This window comes from Mycetomoellerius zeteki, unplaced genomic scaffold (genome assembly GCF_001594055.1).
Source record: "Mycetomoellerius zeteki isolate Tzet28-1 unplaced genomic scaffold, Tzet1.0 scaffold312, whole genome shotgun sequence".
Taxonomy (NCBI): Eukaryota; Metazoa; Arthropoda; class Insecta; order Hymenoptera; family Formicidae; genus Mycetomoellerius; species Mycetomoellerius zeteki.
This window is the reverse complement of record NW_017257297.1, coordinates 10,802-29,115: the sequence shown is the minus strand read 5'-3', so window position 1 is coordinate 29,115 and position 18,314 is coordinate 10,802. Positions and strand designations below refer to the sequence as shown.

Below are 18,314 nucleotides of genomic sequence, written 5' to 3'. Positions count from 1 at the left end.
CGCTCTTTCTCCCGTTTCTGGCGTTTCTAATCAAAGGTATCCTCTAATTAAATTAGTAATGGACAATACTGTCTCACTCGTATGTATTTTATAAGAAAATCTAAACCTATCGATTCTTTTTACATAAAATTTCAGTAGATTCAATGATTCAAAAACAAGTTATTATTATAAATTTTGGTACATTATCACTAACGAAACTTTTGGATATTGTACTTGTTATGTAATGCCCGTAGCAAGAATAAATTTTTAACATTTTGCGAGAATTGGGTTTGGTCGTCCGCCAAAAAATTTACAGACATACTTATCTGCTGTCTATCTTTACGACTATGACTCACTGTATAATTGAATCAAAGACGCATGTGGGGTGACGAAATGAAATTACGGGCGCAAATGTCGGTCCAAGACACCCTATATACTTTGAGGGTCGTGGAATTGATCAGAAGGGATGAAGAGGTTTTTCAATATACTTCTCAATATATACTGAAAGATCTACGCAAAAACCGAATGATAAAGTTTAGTGGTGTTCCTAGCTATAATTGAGATAAGAAATCTATTTCGAATTCCATTACACTTATATAATATTTATTTTTATACGAGAAGAAAGGGTTACGTATCACGGGAAATTATGGCATTCAAATTTTTAATTTCTTCATGGAAAACGCAAATTCTACGACAGTAGTGCGGTTTGTGATGACATTAAGGATGGAGGATTTGGTAATGCGGTAGAAAGGGATCGTCGAGGAGGATGGACGGAATGCGAGAGAGAAAGAGAAAGAGAGAGAGAAAGAGAGCGGAACGATGTCGGGGACTGGTTCGTGTATACCGGGGCCCCGATTCCGAGCCGAGCGGTACATATTAAAACAGTCGCCGGTGCGTTGCGCTCTTTTGATATATAATGCAGCGGGGTGTTGTTTGAGTTAAAAGCCCGGGAACCGCCGCGACTTAACCCTGTTAAACTGCGATGCCAAGTAAAACGCGGTTTGCGCTCGTCGCTCGCCGGTTATAACCGATGCACAAAGTGTCCGCCGCCGAGGGCCGTGCGCCCGCGAGGAGCCGCGCAGCCCGCGCGTCGGGGTGGTCCTGTGCTCGTTTCGACCTCAAATGCGAGAAAGAGGGAAAAGAGAGAGAGAGAGAGAGAGAGAGAGAGAGGAAGGATTTCGCAGTTTTAAATGTCATTTCCAGTCGCTGGTTTTCCGGCGCGCGGCTGCCCCAGAATCGGCCAATTATCTGTAACCTGCAAAGCGCGCGCCGTAATTAACGCTCGCGTCATCGTGAATTTGCGCGCGTTTCGACTACTTTCGACGAACGACAGCTTTACCTCAAACGGTGAGTTTTCTCTCTCTCTTTCTCTCTCTCTCTCTCTCTCTCTCTCTCTTACGATAGCTTCATACCATTAGAAAATGTTCTCTTCACTGTCTTATCCCGCGGTAAATTAACGTTCGCCATCCACTCCACTTACATTCGTTTCTGAAATTCACGATATTTTGCTAGCTATATAAATATCTGATATAAAATCTCGCTTAATTATATAAATAATAAACGCGTTTTGTTAATGATTATGTTAATGACTATCGGTGCATTAAATACCTAAAAAGGCATTTAAAATGGATTGCGACTCGGTTGATCGCTTCGGTATAACGATAGAGCGAAATTAGTTCTTCGGCCTTAATTAGTCCTGCGCGCATCGCAGAGTTAAAAATTTCCCAAAATAGCGATCGGTTATTGTAAAATGGCGTTCGATTGTAATCCAATTCGGACACATCAATTTCGATACTAGGTAATATCGATGAACCGCAATACAAAGTACCTGATACTTTCCACGCGAAATTCGGAGAGACTCCCTCCTACTGGTTCGTATACGCGGACGCAGAGGGCAAACGAAAATTTCGTCGTCCCCTGGAGGAATCGAGGGGCCGGTTTAGGGTTTAGGAAGGTATCCATCGCAAGACAGGGGTTCTCAGTGGAAGAAAAAAGCAGGATGGCGGCAAGAAAAGAGGGTCCTTGTCTCTCTCGCTCCCCCGGTGTTCTTTCCAGAATCCCTCCCTCCCCTATCCACCATCAATCCCCGCATCCCGACGCCATCTCGCCCTCGTCGTCGCTCGTCTCGTAGTGGAAGGAATAGCAAGCCCGGCAAGCCTGAGACGTTTCAGATCTATCTAGGGTGGAGAAAATTCAATTTAAAATGGCGGCTCAGATATAATGGCAGCCTCCGGTACAGCGTCACCCAACCCCCTGCGCGCCCAACTCATCTCAACTTTGCCACCCTCGTTCGTCGTCTATTTCTCTCTCGTCCTCGCCTCCACGGCCCGTGTCGCTATCTTTGAGGAAACAGAATGCCGTGACTAGCGCGGTAGCTTTTAAAGGGACGGCTCTTCTACATCCAGCGACATCGCTCGATTGGCGGCGCTCGCTAAAAAATACATTGATCCCGCACTCCAGACGCGTGTTGCTGCTCGTAACTTATTTTGCGGGATATGCAGAGTTTAAATGACTCGCAAACGAATGCAAACGTAAACTTCTGAAACGTGATTTTGAAGATTCGAAAATATTAGTTGATTCTTGTCGAATTATTGTGAATGTAATAATATATGAATTATTCTTGAGATTATATATAATCTTAGGAATAATTATATAACTTAAACAATTGTGCGACTTTGAACAACTGGAAAATATTTCTAAACAAGAATATATCCTGCAGAACCTCCTGATGAAGTTTAAGTTTCTATGCAGATCGGTCCCTAATAGTGACGCAAATTTGCTACGCGATTTGCAATTTCTCTAAACGCGCAAACGCGTATTAGTGCACGCTGAATGAGCGTTTTCCAGGCGAAACACGGTACACCTTGCGCGGGATCGTTTCCGTCCATTTATGTCATTTCGAGTGAGGTTTGCAGGAAACTTGGTAGGAAGATGTAATGTGTTGCTTCGTGTACTCACACACAGGCATGCAAATAAATTTAATAGGAGGATAAAGCAAAACTCAGTTGCGAATGTTTTCCATGATTGCTTGACAATTGCAAATGAAAATGGAATAATTAGGATTGCGTTAAATTATTTTTTTTAATTTTTTCTAAGCAGACAGTAGAAACTTGCTTTTAATTTTTTTAAATAGATTTATTTTAACAAAATTCTTAATGAAAATATTTGAGAAGAAGGTAGAGTAAATATATTAATTATATGTTGAAAAGATAGTGTCTTCCATTATCAAGACTATGTTGTTATAGACTATTGTTGAGAGATTACGAAAGTACTTGTAACGGTTATTATAACAATAGTAAAAAATCGAGTAACACCCGATGGTAAGAGAATAATTCTCGAATCACCGCACAAGAAATCCCATTACGCCGAAGAAAAAGAAAGGAAAAGCCCGAGCTCCGCGATATTGAGTTAGCCGAGTTTTCATTCGACCTTTTTACTTCGATTCGACTTCCGATCGAAGCCTACCTACCGGTCGTTTTACGAAATCGCCTTCCTATTTGACAGGAAACAAGGAAATTTCTGGGAGTAGCAAAAATAGCTGACGAGTACTATGCTTCTCAACTTTTCGCATATGAGAACGGTAGTTTACGATTAAATACAAATTATTAATTATTCTGAGGTATTTAATTTTTGTTGAACTTATTAATGCATCGAGATAATATTTCCCTATTATATTGATTTCTATAGGCAACGAAATGAATCAAATTCCTCAGTTTAAAGGTAAGAGTTTAAATAGAAAATTATGAAGGTTAGAAATTAATATAAAGATTAATATAAAAATACATGAAAACGTAAAAAATAACGCAGTTCTCTTAGTTCTTTCTTTTTCCAATACATTTTCAGTACTTTCTCAATTGCTTACAACTTCTTTATTAATAAAGATAATAAAGATATTAATAAAGATGCTTAATATTATTGTGTTCATGAATATATCTAATGTTTCGATTTAAAAAAATCTTTACAATATATTCATTTTTATGAAAGTTATAAGCAATCGAAATGGGTTAAACTATACTCATCAGTATGTTCCCGTAGAAAGGCATTTAACAGATAATAATCCGTTCCTTCATACATAATTATGTTTGAGATTACGCAATACGAAATTAATACTAATTTTCAGAACTTTTGTTTCTGTTTTGTACGATTTACTGTATTTTAATGACCCGGTATGCTAATTTGTTGTGATAAGGATAGTTTGCGATTCTATTGGTATGATGCTCAAATTGAATACTATTTGTAATGTTTCTCTAAAGAAGCCGCAGTCCCAAGTGGTCGAATCTCATTGTCGGTTTTGGATTGCATAACTATGCATATATACTACGTATTTGATTGTTATACATGGTAACTAGGCTCATAGTTTTCGAAATGAATGCGCAAGCAGTACATACTTATGTTACACAAGTATTACGCTCTTCTCATCTTTTTTGACGAAAAAGCCATTACCGGGAATGTATCCATTTTCCCGGGTTAGTATGTGGGTTAGCTATCAGAGTGCAGTATTCTCTCAGGCATACAGGAGGATAGTTTTCTCGGTCGCGGTCCTCAAAGTAGCAGACATTTTGAGCCGCGCACCCCCGTGGGACAGCCATCTCGCTCCTCCTCGTCCTCTTTCTCCCTATTCGGTCTATCTTTCTCTATGAGCGAACGTGGCGGGAGGAGAAGAGAGCGCGGTTATTGAATTACGAACTCTTAGCTTTCCAGTTCTTGCAGAGTGCGCGCCTTAAGGGACGCGGGCGCGCTCACTCGCGCGCGCAAGTATGTTCTCGAAAAGCTCTTCTAGGGAAGAAGCAAATAAAAGGAATCGCCCTTTTACCGGATCTCTTCGGGCAACCTGTTCTACCCGCCCCGTAAATGCGTACGGTATGTACAGGGTGTACCAGCGTTTGGCAGAAGCGCTGTTGAAAATTTGGAGTTGCTATCGACTTAACGAAGACGAGGAATATTGTGTGTGTGTGAATAGAAATACAAAACTCGAAATCAAATTATTGAGATAAAATCCACTTTGAGGAATAAATATCTAATTACTTCAATATCTTCAGTTTTTTTTAAGTATCTCTAAAGTTTAATTTAATCCGGGAATAGTCACTTGGGATAATTTTATACCTCAGCGGCAAAAATGTGAATTGTAAAATATTGTTTGGATATTGTTTAACATATTTTCTTTTTTAATCCTTTACGAATCTTTAACTATGCAATTCCATTAAAAATCTGCAATAAAAAATCATTATCAATTAAAATCTTTATTTTTTAGAAATGTTGTCATAATAAACTACTCAACGTCCTTATTTTATTTAATATTTGTTTGGTTTTTCTGCTTTTTTTCAAAAAATCGTGATTAAATATTCACATCTATAATGTTCTCTTAAATATTGAACAATAATATACAATATGTTGTTAATAATAGTGATTTTAATTGAGGTGTAAAAATACTCCACATAACTTTTACGTAAAAAAAAAAGAAAAAAATCAAATGAATATATATATATATTCCCGGATTAAACGAGAAGTACATTATTTTCGAGAGCTTACAACCGTTTCGCTGCATATAGCCAAAGGATTGTCAGTCAAAGGATTATCAGTGTTTCGTCATTTTTGCATTTGTGACAACTGCAAATTTCAAACTGTCTGTCCAGTTTCTGTTAATTCTCGAACACTCTATACGTATATTTATATGACTATTCACAACCGTAGTCTCGATTATAGTGAAGATGCGCTTCGTTTTAGATTTTAGGGAAACACGCGGTATCGGATTAAACGAAGCGTAGACAATATCATTTGCATACTCACGGCGAAAATACAAGCACGTACACGAAAAATTTCCCGGGGCGAATTACGTACGGAAATGGAGTTCTTACCACGAGTTTTCTGAAAACCGTTCTCGTGAAAATACGAAGTCCAAATGGCAATCAGTCGAGCTGTTCACATGCATGCATTCAATAAATATAAATAAAAATCTAATAGTTCAAAATAGGCACGATTTAATCATACAAAAAATATACTCTGAACATATATCAATTTTTTAAATAAATAACTGTAAAATTATGTTATTCTATTTTTATTCACTCACAAAAAGAACGGGCTACTGTAATATTATGTGTTTTTTGCGAGTAAGTATAAAGTTCTGTAATTGTTTATCTTTATCTCCGTGGAATAGTTAGGGGTACTTTACGTTCTTAAAAAAGCGTCACGTATGTTATTTGATATTGATACTATTTTCTAGTTATGCACGTATTTATAATAGAGCTAGCCTCGGTTGGTATACACGGATAAAGGTAATGCCAGATTATTCGAAAGCCGAGCGTGTTTTATGCAATTGCAAATCGTCCCGCGGCGTGAATTCCAATGCGGATTGAGATTGATTATGCGACTTGCCTCGCACGTACCGCGATTTCCATACATGTGAGTTAGAACGATGCACGCTCGTCATATGAAAATGTTAATCAAGCCCTTTGTTAAGAGTCTTCAAATGTGCTAACACCTTCGAAATCGCACGTACGCCCTTTCCTCTTCTCCCTCTGCCCTGGTTGCCGCGAATATTTCTTTCGCTTTACTTGCAAATTTATGTAACGTTGTTAAAAAGAAATATCAAACTCGGTAATGCCTATAATTCCACTGTAATCCACGGCCACTGAGCTTCTTAGCGATCCCTTTCGACGCGGAATTCAACTTCAGAATTAATATTCCGATTATCATCACATTTCGATAATCGCCCCGATTCTCTATAATATTCCATATCCGAACTGAGTTCTGTCTTTCCCAACTAAGTAATCCCAGATTCCAGCCAATTTCGCGACAAGAACTTAATCTAAATAAGACTCTATTACTCTGCTCGGCATGTCTAGATATTTCTACCGTAAAATTTTACTCATCGCAATCTTCTACGTAAAATCGTCGATCTTTCGTGATTAAAATGTGAATTTATTATATCATTTTTGTTCCCATGTCTCGCGATAATTGAATGTACCTATAAGTGACGTAAAATCAATTGTCATATTTGAAACTTTTAATTTCGTATTGAAAAGTAAGTTTGAAATGCTCCACACGCAAAAAAATATTTTGCTACTTCAGCTAGAATTATAGCTGTTTTTTGTATCTATAACTTCTAAATAAATTCTATTTCTGTCATCTATATGATTAGATGCTATACATATACAATATCCCAGTACTTGCTAAAAATTTATCTATTTTAGCTATTTTTCGTACCTAGATAATTTTCGCTATAACTGCAAGACCACTTTTTTGGGTGCATATTCACTCGATTAAATAATTAAATCGCGAATTACGTATATTCTTCAAAACAAGCATTCTATTTTGTCGTAACATTTAATATCGAAACCGACTCGCGTTGATTCCGCGATTTGCGATTTCACTCAACTCGAAGGCAAGAAGACAATCTAAATAAAATCTAATTGGAACTGCGCGAAATTACTTGTCTAACTTGTTCGGCTCTCAATACCGTACCTATACACACCTATTTGTTATCCACCTAACATCTAACAAATTTATAATGGCATAAAGATCAGTTTTTCTATACGGTACATCTTAAAATGTATTGTATCTTGCGTGCAACTGCATAAAATAAATGACTTTCCTGCTCAATAAAATACTTCTTTTACGTTCGCGCGCGCGTGCAAATTGACATTTGTACAAAAGACGTCAAGAGACATGGTAATATATACGATCATTGACGGAAATAATTTCACTACTAATGCACCATTAATTTCTTGTGTAGGCGTTGATCTCTTCGGCGTGGGTTGACGCGAGATAGATCTTGACGTAAGTGACGACCTTTATCTGACGCTGTCTGACGTTAATAAATTAGTATAAGGATTACTCTATAATTAAGATAATTGTTTAAAATGAATATAAAATTCCTTTTTATGTTTTTCGCGAGAAGTAAAATTCTTATCGATTGACATAAAGCGTTTGAAAGAGTGCTTGAAATAATTAAACACGTGTTTCTACAAAGGGAGTTTTGCCGAGATTAGGAGATATTTGCCTCCAACGAAATAATGAGAAAGATAATAACTTTCGTGGTAAAGGTTACGATGCGTTATTAAGTGAGCAGCAAATAGATTAAAAATAATAAATTAAAAAGATTAAAAAATAAGTAAAATTGTTAACTTCGATAAACAATAAACGAAGCAAGATGATCGTTTGCGACCTTATAATGAAAATCCGTTTCTTCTTTCTAATATATAGTGAATTTTTTTCTTCTCCGTACTCGGTTTTTAATACGAGAACATCGCTGCGGATATTTCACGAGGTACTCTTCGGAAGCGCCATGCTTCCACACAAAGAGTGATAGAGCCGGGAAGAGAGCGAAGTAGAAAGATACAGATAGCGCAGGAGAGAAAAAGAGAGAGAGAGAGAAATAGGGAGAGTTTGAGAGAGAACGAACCAGTTCGAGCCACCCCGGTTCGTGTCACCCACTTCTGCGGCGATGAGAGAGGGTGTACAGTAGAAATGTCGATAAAACGTGTCGGCCAATGAGCGAGCCCGATGTGACGTCACCGCCGCGGCATCGGCCAATCGGATGGCGCCGGTGACGTCACCGGTGAGGGTGGAAACAACCCAACCCCGACCCGGGACGAGAAGCCGCAGGCTTTTCTCTTTCTGGGGGGGTCGCTGGAAAGAGGGGTTTTTTTGAAGAGAACGGATGAGGGGAAGATCGAGGGAGTGAGGAAACGCGCGCCGGTGTGGATGCCGGGGTGAGTCGCCGGTGGCGGCTCAGGCAAGCCCCAATATGGGTTTACTAATCCCGCGAAACAATGGAAATTGCCCGATGCAAAATGGCGATAGGTAAACCGCCCCGGGTTGCCGGGTGAGGCCGGGGGGTAAACTTAGGATCCCGTTCGGGTAAAAGAAAAAAAAAGAAGAGGGTGCTTTTTGGCCCAAGAGGTTTGTGTCCCTTCTTTGATCGACGAGGACCGTTAACTCGATGCTCTCAAATACTTCGTGCGTCTGTACTATACACCATTTTGTTAGTTTCTTAATCGCCATTTTGTTACGAATGAAAACAATTATTTTTAATATATTTCGCGTAATATTTTTTAAAAGAAAATAAGACAGAATAATATATTTGAGATATTCTAGAACTAAAGAGATGCGAATCTGTGAGCGCAAGATCGAAGAACCTTGACATGTTTTTGTTCATTTCTCTCTCTCTCAATTCTGAACTATTTATATTGATGGAGCCAAAAATATGCAGAAAGATTAATACGTAGAACACCATTTTAAAACTATTCTGTAAGTTCTAACCAAGTGATAGACGCTAGAATTTGCATTGCGAAAGAATAAAAACGTAATTATTCTCTTTCTAGATTATGTAATATAAAATTGCATTGTCCCATCAGATACTAATATACTTAATTAAAATAGGATAACAATTAATGTTCAGTCAAAGTTACATTGAATAATCGAAACAAGAATGATACAAACTTCGTTCGCGCTATTAGCGCTTCGCAAATGATGTTGTATATCGCTCAGAGATCGAAATGATTATCTACATCGCAAATTATATCGCGTCGCTTAAACATCGTTAATACACGTATCGCATCGCGACCGTTTGTTTACGCCATTTCGTCTTCGTAGGTTTGGTTCCAGAACAGAAGAGCGAAATATCGGAAGCAGGAGAAGCAGCTGCAGAAAGCTCTGACACCAATTCCCGCCTGCCAAGGTGCCATGATGAGGAATATCTATCCTGGTGCTAGCAGAGGTTATCAACCCTACCCCCATCCTCACAACAGCATAAATGGCATAAATCGTTATCCCCAGGTGAGGCTCCCTTACGACGCGCAGGACGCTTCCGAAATTTCATTATTATCGATACCCGCCGCTTTGCACGCTCACCAATGCACTCAGCGCGAAGACACGTCTTCGATAATGGCAAGTAAATAATATAAACAAGAATTACAATTATGTCATCCTCGAGGTGTACATATCTACTTGTTTCGCTACATAAATCTTCGTGTAGATGTGTGCAAACGTATAACGTAGAAGGAAAACATTTTTTTTTAATTCGGGCACAAAAAGATCGTTTCGAATACTTTGTTCGAATTTCGCGCGTATTAGTCAACATGCAATATTATTGGTTTTTATATATTACTATATATTATTATTATCACTTTCTAGAAAAATAGAATAATAAAGAAATTACGATAAACTAATAGATTTTCTTGAAAAATGACTCACTATCAATGCGCCACGTTTGATAGACGCGCAGCTAGAATATCAGGAAATTAAAAGATTTCGGGACAATCGTAGATTCGGTCATCGTTTCGAAGGTTCCACATATCGGGAATGAATTCGATGCGTTTCTCGTTAATGATTTTAACCGAGGTATTAAATTGGAGTGCACCTGAGCGTACGTCCGGCGCATCGCTATCGGTCGATATAGCTAAATTGCATTTCGGCTGATTAGTTGGGTCGGCCGGATTACCGAATGCCTACCGCTTTAATTGAGCCGATAATTCACAAGCGTGTTTCGGTTTCCTTCCGAAAAAAAGAAAGAGACTTATATTATAGTTATCCCTTAACACTCAAGCTTGACCCATTAATACCTTGTTGAATGTCTAAGATGGCAATTTACAAAATTTTTCCGCCGCGCAATATATTTGTATGTTTTCTTGTTAAAGGTTTCAAATTCCTAATAATAATACGCCAGCAAAGTTAAATCGCATCTGAAGCAAAGAAAACTAATTTAATGATTATTCTAATTTATTGATATATAATTAATAATTTTATAATTATCATTCAATAATTACGTAAAAGCAACGATGAAAAGCGTCGGATACAAGGAAAGAACGATTTCGTTTATTAATTTAAAAAATTACAACTCAGGCTCCCCCCTCCCCAATGAATATAAATTCAGAAATTGAAGAAATTACAAGAGGACTATTCAAATCAATTGGGTGTCATGTGTTATTAAAAATTACATTCAATTCATAATTTTAAAAATCATATGTTTCAACCATTTAATGGGGTCATATTCAATGATATAAATGTACAATAAAAATTCTTTTACAAATTGGAATACATAAAACATCGCTATACGATTCTTCTTCAAAATTTACATTCAGTAGTCATTGCATATTGAATTATAATCTAAAAGGCATATAGAGGGTAAAGAAATAATCGCCCGCGTGATGACATTATTGAACTTCTAGTGGGAACAATCGTTTGTATCCATAGTGGGAACATCGATAGTTCCCACTAGAAGTTCAATAATTATGACGGTTATTTCTTTACTTTCTATGCCTTTTAGATATGTACGTATATATTTATTTTATATGACTATGTCCCATATAATTCTCAGACATCGATCAAAGACGTGATTGACCTCTTGTGCATATACCCTCTGATATATAGGGCCTACAATTTTTAACGTTATCTGAACGGCCTTATAAAAGGTTGTTATGGCAAAGATACTCTCGATGGTTTGCCATTGCCTTCCAAGAAGTGACGATCAAATAAAATCTGATATGTATGTCCTGGATGAATTTGAACCCGGATCTGTTTTATTACGGAATTCCAACTTGTAATAATTCTAAAATTGTAGTTCTTATTGTATATTTATATCACTGAAGATGGCCACATAAATTAAATATATATATATAGTCGAAACGTACGATTTTTAAAATTATGAAATGAGTGTAATTTTTAATAGAACATGACATAGCTTGGCTTCGATTTTAATTTCTTTAATTTCTAGTTCTGTTTATCTAAAAACTTACAATTAGTTAGATATACAGATCTGAAAATAAATTTTGTTCGACTACAAAATAATATACGAGGTGCTTGGAATTTAAATGTCAAAACTTCGGGAGCGTGTAGGGGATCGATAAACTAAGAAAAAAAAGTCCTGCAGAGATATGCTCGTTTTTCACTAAATAAAAGAAGGGCTACGAGTCAATTATTATTAGCCCTTCTTTTATTTAGTGATTTATTATGCTCGTTTTTGCTTCGTTTTGGAGAAAATTACAAAAAAAAAAACAAAACGTAGTTTTCATTTTTGTACTTTCTCAGAAGTTTTGACATTTAAATTCTAAACAACCTGTATATAGAACGCTCAAACTGATTATTAAAATTTTTTTGTAGCATTGATCATCATACCTGAGTTTTCTACATAATTATTTTGATGGTCCAATAAAATTATTTTCAGATCTAATTTATTTATCTAAATTTTCAGATACTTTAGCAAACTCGTTCTTTTCGTGTAAAGTAAATTTTACCGCCACATAATTTTTTTTTATGATTTAGACGATCCTTTCATTTCTACCTTCGTCGGGGATTGTACTTAATAATCGTGATATCACCGTAGAATCACGTAACACGTTGGAAAATTGATTACGACCAGGAAATAGATACCGCGACGCATTATTAATTTCCATCAGTTCCGAACGTATTACACGGTTAATTTTTATAATGAAACCACCCGTCGCATTCGATTTTGCGTTTGCCACCGCCGACGAGTGAAAACGTAAGAGTGGTTTCTAGCCGATAATTATGTTTCATACACGTTAATTACCGCATTACTTTCCTCTCGTTGTTCCAGCTCGGCCGCTCAAACCGCGCGGGTAACTCCGTAATCTCATTGATATATCGCGGAATCCATTTTCGCTCGTTCGCTCATTTTACGCTTGCGGAAATTAATTACACGTGACATTAACACCGCATCTTCTTTCCCTCCTTCTCCTATTCCTTCTTAAACGCGGCAGATTTTACAGCGTGCAATTAATATACTGACCGATTAAAAGGGATTCTCCAGAATCGCGGATTGGATTATCAATGTCGTTAATCGTGATGAATGAATGTTTCAGATGGGCACGACGTCTTACCCGAGCATGACTCAGCCGTTCTCCATGTCGCATTCAGCGTCGAATATGTCGGCCGTCACCGGCATGCGACAAGATGCAATGGGTAAGTCATAAATAATGCAACGCCAGCGCTTTGGGTGTGCGTAAAATGAGTACGGTGATGAATGGCTCGTGAGCGCGGTTGCGCTCTCATTTGGGTCAAGGATTATGCAAATGTCCTTAATCCCACAAATATCCTTGATATCCTCACGTTCGTGGGTAACCGATTTCACTTTTTCGCGAGGGATCGATCATGATCCTCACATTAATTGTGTTTCGAATGCGATCTCTAAAATTTGTCTGTAATCTTTACAGAACGAGAAGCCACCATAATGGCTGAAACAATGCCATATTTTACGGCAAGGAAATACAATGAATAATGAAACTTACTCAAGGAAAAGCTCTAAGATTAAAAAGATAGATCCCCGACCTCTGAAGGTTAATAGCTGTGATATTTTAACGGCTTACTTATCTTTAAACTGAACTATGAAAATCGCCTTAATTAAAAATCTAATTTGAAAGATGTATTACGTCAACCTCGTGATAAGAGTAATAGCTAATTTTACTGGAAGAGTAAAATGAAAAGAAGTCAATTTATATAATGTGTCTTATCATATTTTCAACCATTAAAATTTAGGAAAGAGCAATTAGTGTGTCCGGTGAATACACCTAATATTCGAATAAATGAATAAAAAATGATTGAAAATACTCATTCGAATACACTTCTTTTTTATTCGTCAAGAAACGGATAAATACTTTTTCATTTCATTTGAATGAATATTTTTTTAATAATATGATTACGAATATTTTCGTTTCGTATTCACTTTTACTTTGTATTATCTGCACAAAGCCTGTAAGCCTACAAGAGAAAACAGAAATCTATAAAAACAATGTGGCTACAATTACATGGTGCTCTTAGTTCGCGACCTATACGATAGACGTTCTTGTTTAACCTATAGGTTAAACAAAGACATTTTTATTGGGAATAAATAATATATCTCGGAATTTAATATCCTCAGACTCTCAGATCATAATGAATGACGCGCCCAAGATATCTTACAAAATGTTTATAACATTACTGTGATGTAACCGGAATTATATCGGAATATGTATGGCGCTCTATCAAAGAAATATTTATAAATAAAAAATGTATTGCTTTCTAAAATATTTTTCAAAATTTCTAAGTTTCCTTCATAAAATCTGAATACTTCAATGACAAAAATAAAATTCATTTTTTTTACTTAAAGTCATCAAAATGCCTGTTATAGTTAAGGGATAATGATTGCTTATTGCAACTCTCTTTTTCAGTTTATATTTTGTTTGAATGAATATGAATACTCGTTAAATATTCATAGTTTTTTTTGTGAATAAATATTTTTTGAAAACCCAAAATTTTGAATGAATATATGATTACATTTTTTTTTATGTGAAAATTTTGAATAAATACAATTTGGAGCTCAATTATAAATTTTTGTATTCATCGGACACACTAAGAGCAATATTTGAATAAATTAATGTGATGTGTATTTAACAATTATAATATTTATAATTTACTATACTATAATTTATGATTGATATATAAATGACTATATTTAACAAATAATGATATTTAATGAGAGAAATGTTACACTGAGGAAAATTTTTGATTGAAAATGAACAAACCAGAAGATTCTGATCTCGTTATCTTAACTAGAATTATAATAGATCAATTAGAAAATTCTAATTTGCCTATTTTCAAGAATTCCAGTTAAAGCAAGACTTCTTTTTCTGTGCAATTTTATAAATTTTAACTTTTTAGATGTAATGAAGGATATTATAAATAAACATTGACTTCCCTCGCGTTAATTAACAATTATTAGTCCTACAATTGTGTTGATTCAACTTGATTGTACATACATATTTAAGCATTTTATATCTGATCGTTGTTTTTCGACCACCGTGCACGTCATTTCCTTCCTCACGAGATCACGCGAACGTGAAATGAACGTAAACTAATTTCTTTAGCCTCATTCTCTTGTCCAGCATCTCACGACGACTTTCTGCGCCGTCTTCGGGCGCTGACCCAGCGTTATCGAATGACTCCGCAAAAATCCGGAGCGGAAATGGCGCGAATCCGACGCCCGTGCACGAGAGCGAGAGAGCACCGCGCGCTCTGCCAGCCTCCAAGACGTTCTCTCCATTTCCGCCCCAGCGCCGTCTTACACCATTTCCGGCGCGAGATGGAATATCGCTTTTAAATCGAATCAAGACTATTCGCGAATTGCCTCGCCCGTCGGGGGTTGCACGGTGCAAGTAAGCGATTGCTGTACGAGTGTGCAGCCTCTCCGTGCTCGCAATCCCGTTGCCTCTCCTTAACGATTTAACGTCTCTCTCTTTAACGTCTTAATGCGATAGCAAATCGACCGATTAGCGGAGACTCGATAAAGCACCGCGGAAAGTCAGTTAAATCGAATCACTCCGGGATTCTTTCGGGATAGAAAAGAAATCCGACTTCTCCGCGTCGAGTGACATCCGACTTTGATTTATCAAACGGGTTAGTAGTGTCACGTGGTTCTATCAATTAAAGATAACGTTAATGATCTTATATCATGGTACTGTTGGAAAACACGGAAAGGACAATTTTGTTGAAATATCTAGAAATTTTGCTACATACAGAACTGAAAATAATTTTGTTTGGACCATCAAAATAATTATGTAGGACGTTTAAACTAATTGTTAGCTTAAATTTTTTTTCAGTATGGTTATCAATGTTTAAACATTTTATATAAATATTTTGATGACCAATAAAATTATTTTCAGATCTGTATCTAAATTTTTAGAATACTTCATATACTAAATTTTTAAATACTTTAACAAAACTATTCTTTCTATGCATGGAACTCAAAGATTGACCGAAGAAAGGGAGACTGTCAAGCCGCTTAAGCCGAGCTGACGTAATTCCAGACTTGAAATGTACGCGCGATTAGTTTGTCTAAATATCCCGTCTTTTCCTGTTTTAGGAATGTCAGCGGAGGACGAGTGGTACAACAAGAGCATCTCAGCCCTGAGAATGAACACAGCCCACCACCCGAATCTGGCCGCACCGATGTTACAGTATCAGACATAATTGTAAACGGAGGCGAGAGGGCAACTCGAGGGTCTTGTCAGGAATCCGATGACGTACCTATGATCGAGCCGATCGATGGAAGAAATACAAACCGAGAGCAAAATGAACGAACCCGATGAAGCCCGATCGACGTTTTGCCGTTTCGCAGAAAGAAGAAGAAAAAAAAAGAAATGAGAGGAAGGGAAACAGAACCGTGGATCGATTTGCATTATCGCTAATCGGCTTACGCTGCCGCGTCGACATCCTGATTTCGTGACGCATTCTCGCATCTCGCTTGCAGCAAGCAAGCTCGATTTGCAATGGCATACACATGTCGCGAGGCATATACACGCGCGAAAAGCTCTTAATCCGATCACGTTCTCGCGTTTCATCGTCGTTTGGACAGGCCGAATGTAAGTTCGAGCACGACGTTGAAGATTGTGTGCGATAACGAAATAACGGGACTATGCGTTTATCTCGAACGTTTATTCGGGACGTGAATTTCTAAAATTCAACAACGTTAATCGCGTGCGTGCGAAATATCGTGTTGCAAAATATCAATTGGCACACATAGAACCTCGTGATCTTTTGTGTAATTTCTGCGACTTAGGATTCATTACGATTGTCTCTGGCATCGCGTATTTCCTTTCTCGATTGGCGAATCCTCTCACAAAACATTTGTGAGGCAGATTTTTTTACATAAATTTTGAAACAGAATGTTATCAAAGCCTATCAATGAAGCCTATCAATGAAGTTGAGATTAAGAAGAAATCTAAATGTGTGCACGATCCAAATATTTCAACATAACATTTTCACCTTTCCTTTAAATTAATTTAAACTAATTTTTTTATTAACGTTTTCATTTTAATTAAATTGAATTTCACAGCTTAATTTTGCTGTTCTTTAAAAACTGTTGCTATTTGATGAAACGCTCGGTTGTAAATCAAAAAGTCTGTATCATGAACGAAGACTGAATTCACGGAAGCTAATTTGAAACCCATGTCACATTACGCATTAAAGATTAATGATTACGAAGAAATGAAGATTAAAATTCAACTAATCAGAACAAAATGGAATAAAATTAAAGTTATCTGACTGGTTTAATCTCTAATTCTAATCTTTAATTCGTAATCCTTAATGCGTAATATGACACGTGCTTAATGCAAGGCACTGTGCGAACAAAAAGCCATTTAAATTTGGCTATGTGAGAATTTGAATGTTGCCACAGATTGTTTATACTTTGATCCCCGTAACTTAAAGAAAGCGTAATCATCTTCTTTTTTGATTGTGTGCAGGAGAAAATACGCAATGCCTGAGACACCCTGCATTTCCAATTCGTAAACAGCGAAGAATATCTTGCAATTAATAGTGTGTACAGAGACGTAGAGCTCGTTTGCCGCGAGATTATCGTGTATTTTCTACATGTAGTCGTTTCTTTTCCCCGCGTCTGGTTTCTTTCGTTCGAGAGACGCGTCGCACATAACACGTTTACGTGCGCGACATTCCGTTAATCTTCTAACAACGATACGTGCCACACCTTCGTTAATTGGCGAGAGAGGGAGGGCAGAGGACGGTACTGTACATAAATTGGTGAAAGAGAAGAGATATAGATACATAGAGATTGCGTAATCGGCAGATACTCTAGCATATGCGATTTTTCAATGTCCTTTTAAAAGTGTAAGCATACCCTTAGTGAATGATATTAGGCATTGATTTGTGTGCTTATGTTGACCACGATTTTGGATAATCAAGGAGGGGTAATGAGGGCGTGTTGAAGGAGGATGGTGGTATCTGACAGTGTTTTGCGTTCGAAATTTGAGGGGCGCCAGGGTTTCCTCGTCGCGACGAGCTGATCGCCGAAACTCATCCCTTTGTGCGGATCAAACGCCGTCGCACGCACATCGATTTAGGAGTGCGTCGCATTGTCTTAAAAAAAAAAACATGAAAAAAACGATTTTGTTGAAGTATTTAAACATTTAGCTAAATACAGATCTGAAAATAATTTTGTTGAAAATAATTATGTAGGAAGCTCAAGCATGATGAGCAATATTGTAAAAGTTTGAACATTCTAGCAACAAGTTTTTTGAGTGTTTACATGATTATTGTAATGGTTCAACAAAATTATTTTCACATCGGTATCTAATTAAATTTTTAGATACATCAGCAAAACCAACCTTTTCATACAGAAAACACAAACGTTGCGTTTCACGAACTAGTTTAGTTAACAGAATAAAAATTATTGAAGGTATATGACGATATCGGAATAAGTATTGACGACACACGAAAAGAAGTATTCTTGAATCTAAAAATTTAGCTAAATACAGATCTGAAAATAATCTTGTTTTGACAATGAAAATAATTATGTAGGACGCTTAAACTGATTGTTAGAATGT

The 18,314-nt window shown here is 37.0% G+C and overlaps 1 protein-coding gene across 1 annotated transcript in view; it reads left to right on the top strand.

Annotated features, from left to right (window-relative positions):
- Positions 1-16,119, top strand: part of LOC108724884 (homeobox protein prophet of Pit-1) — a 23,114-nt gene extending 6,995 nt beyond the window's left edge. Inside the window, exons 4-6 of the mRNA XM_018451578.1 lie at positions 9,574-9,756; positions 12,801-12,900; positions 15,836-16,119. Coding sequence (XP_018307080.1) covers positions 9,574-9,756; positions 12,801-12,900; positions 15,836-15,942 — 390 coding nt within the window. The 3' untranslated portion in view covers positions 15,943-16,119. The remainder of the gene's footprint in view (positions 1-9,573; positions 9,757-12,800; positions 12,901-15,835) is intronic.
- The last annotated feature ends 2,195 nt before the right edge of the window (positions 16,120-18,314 follow it).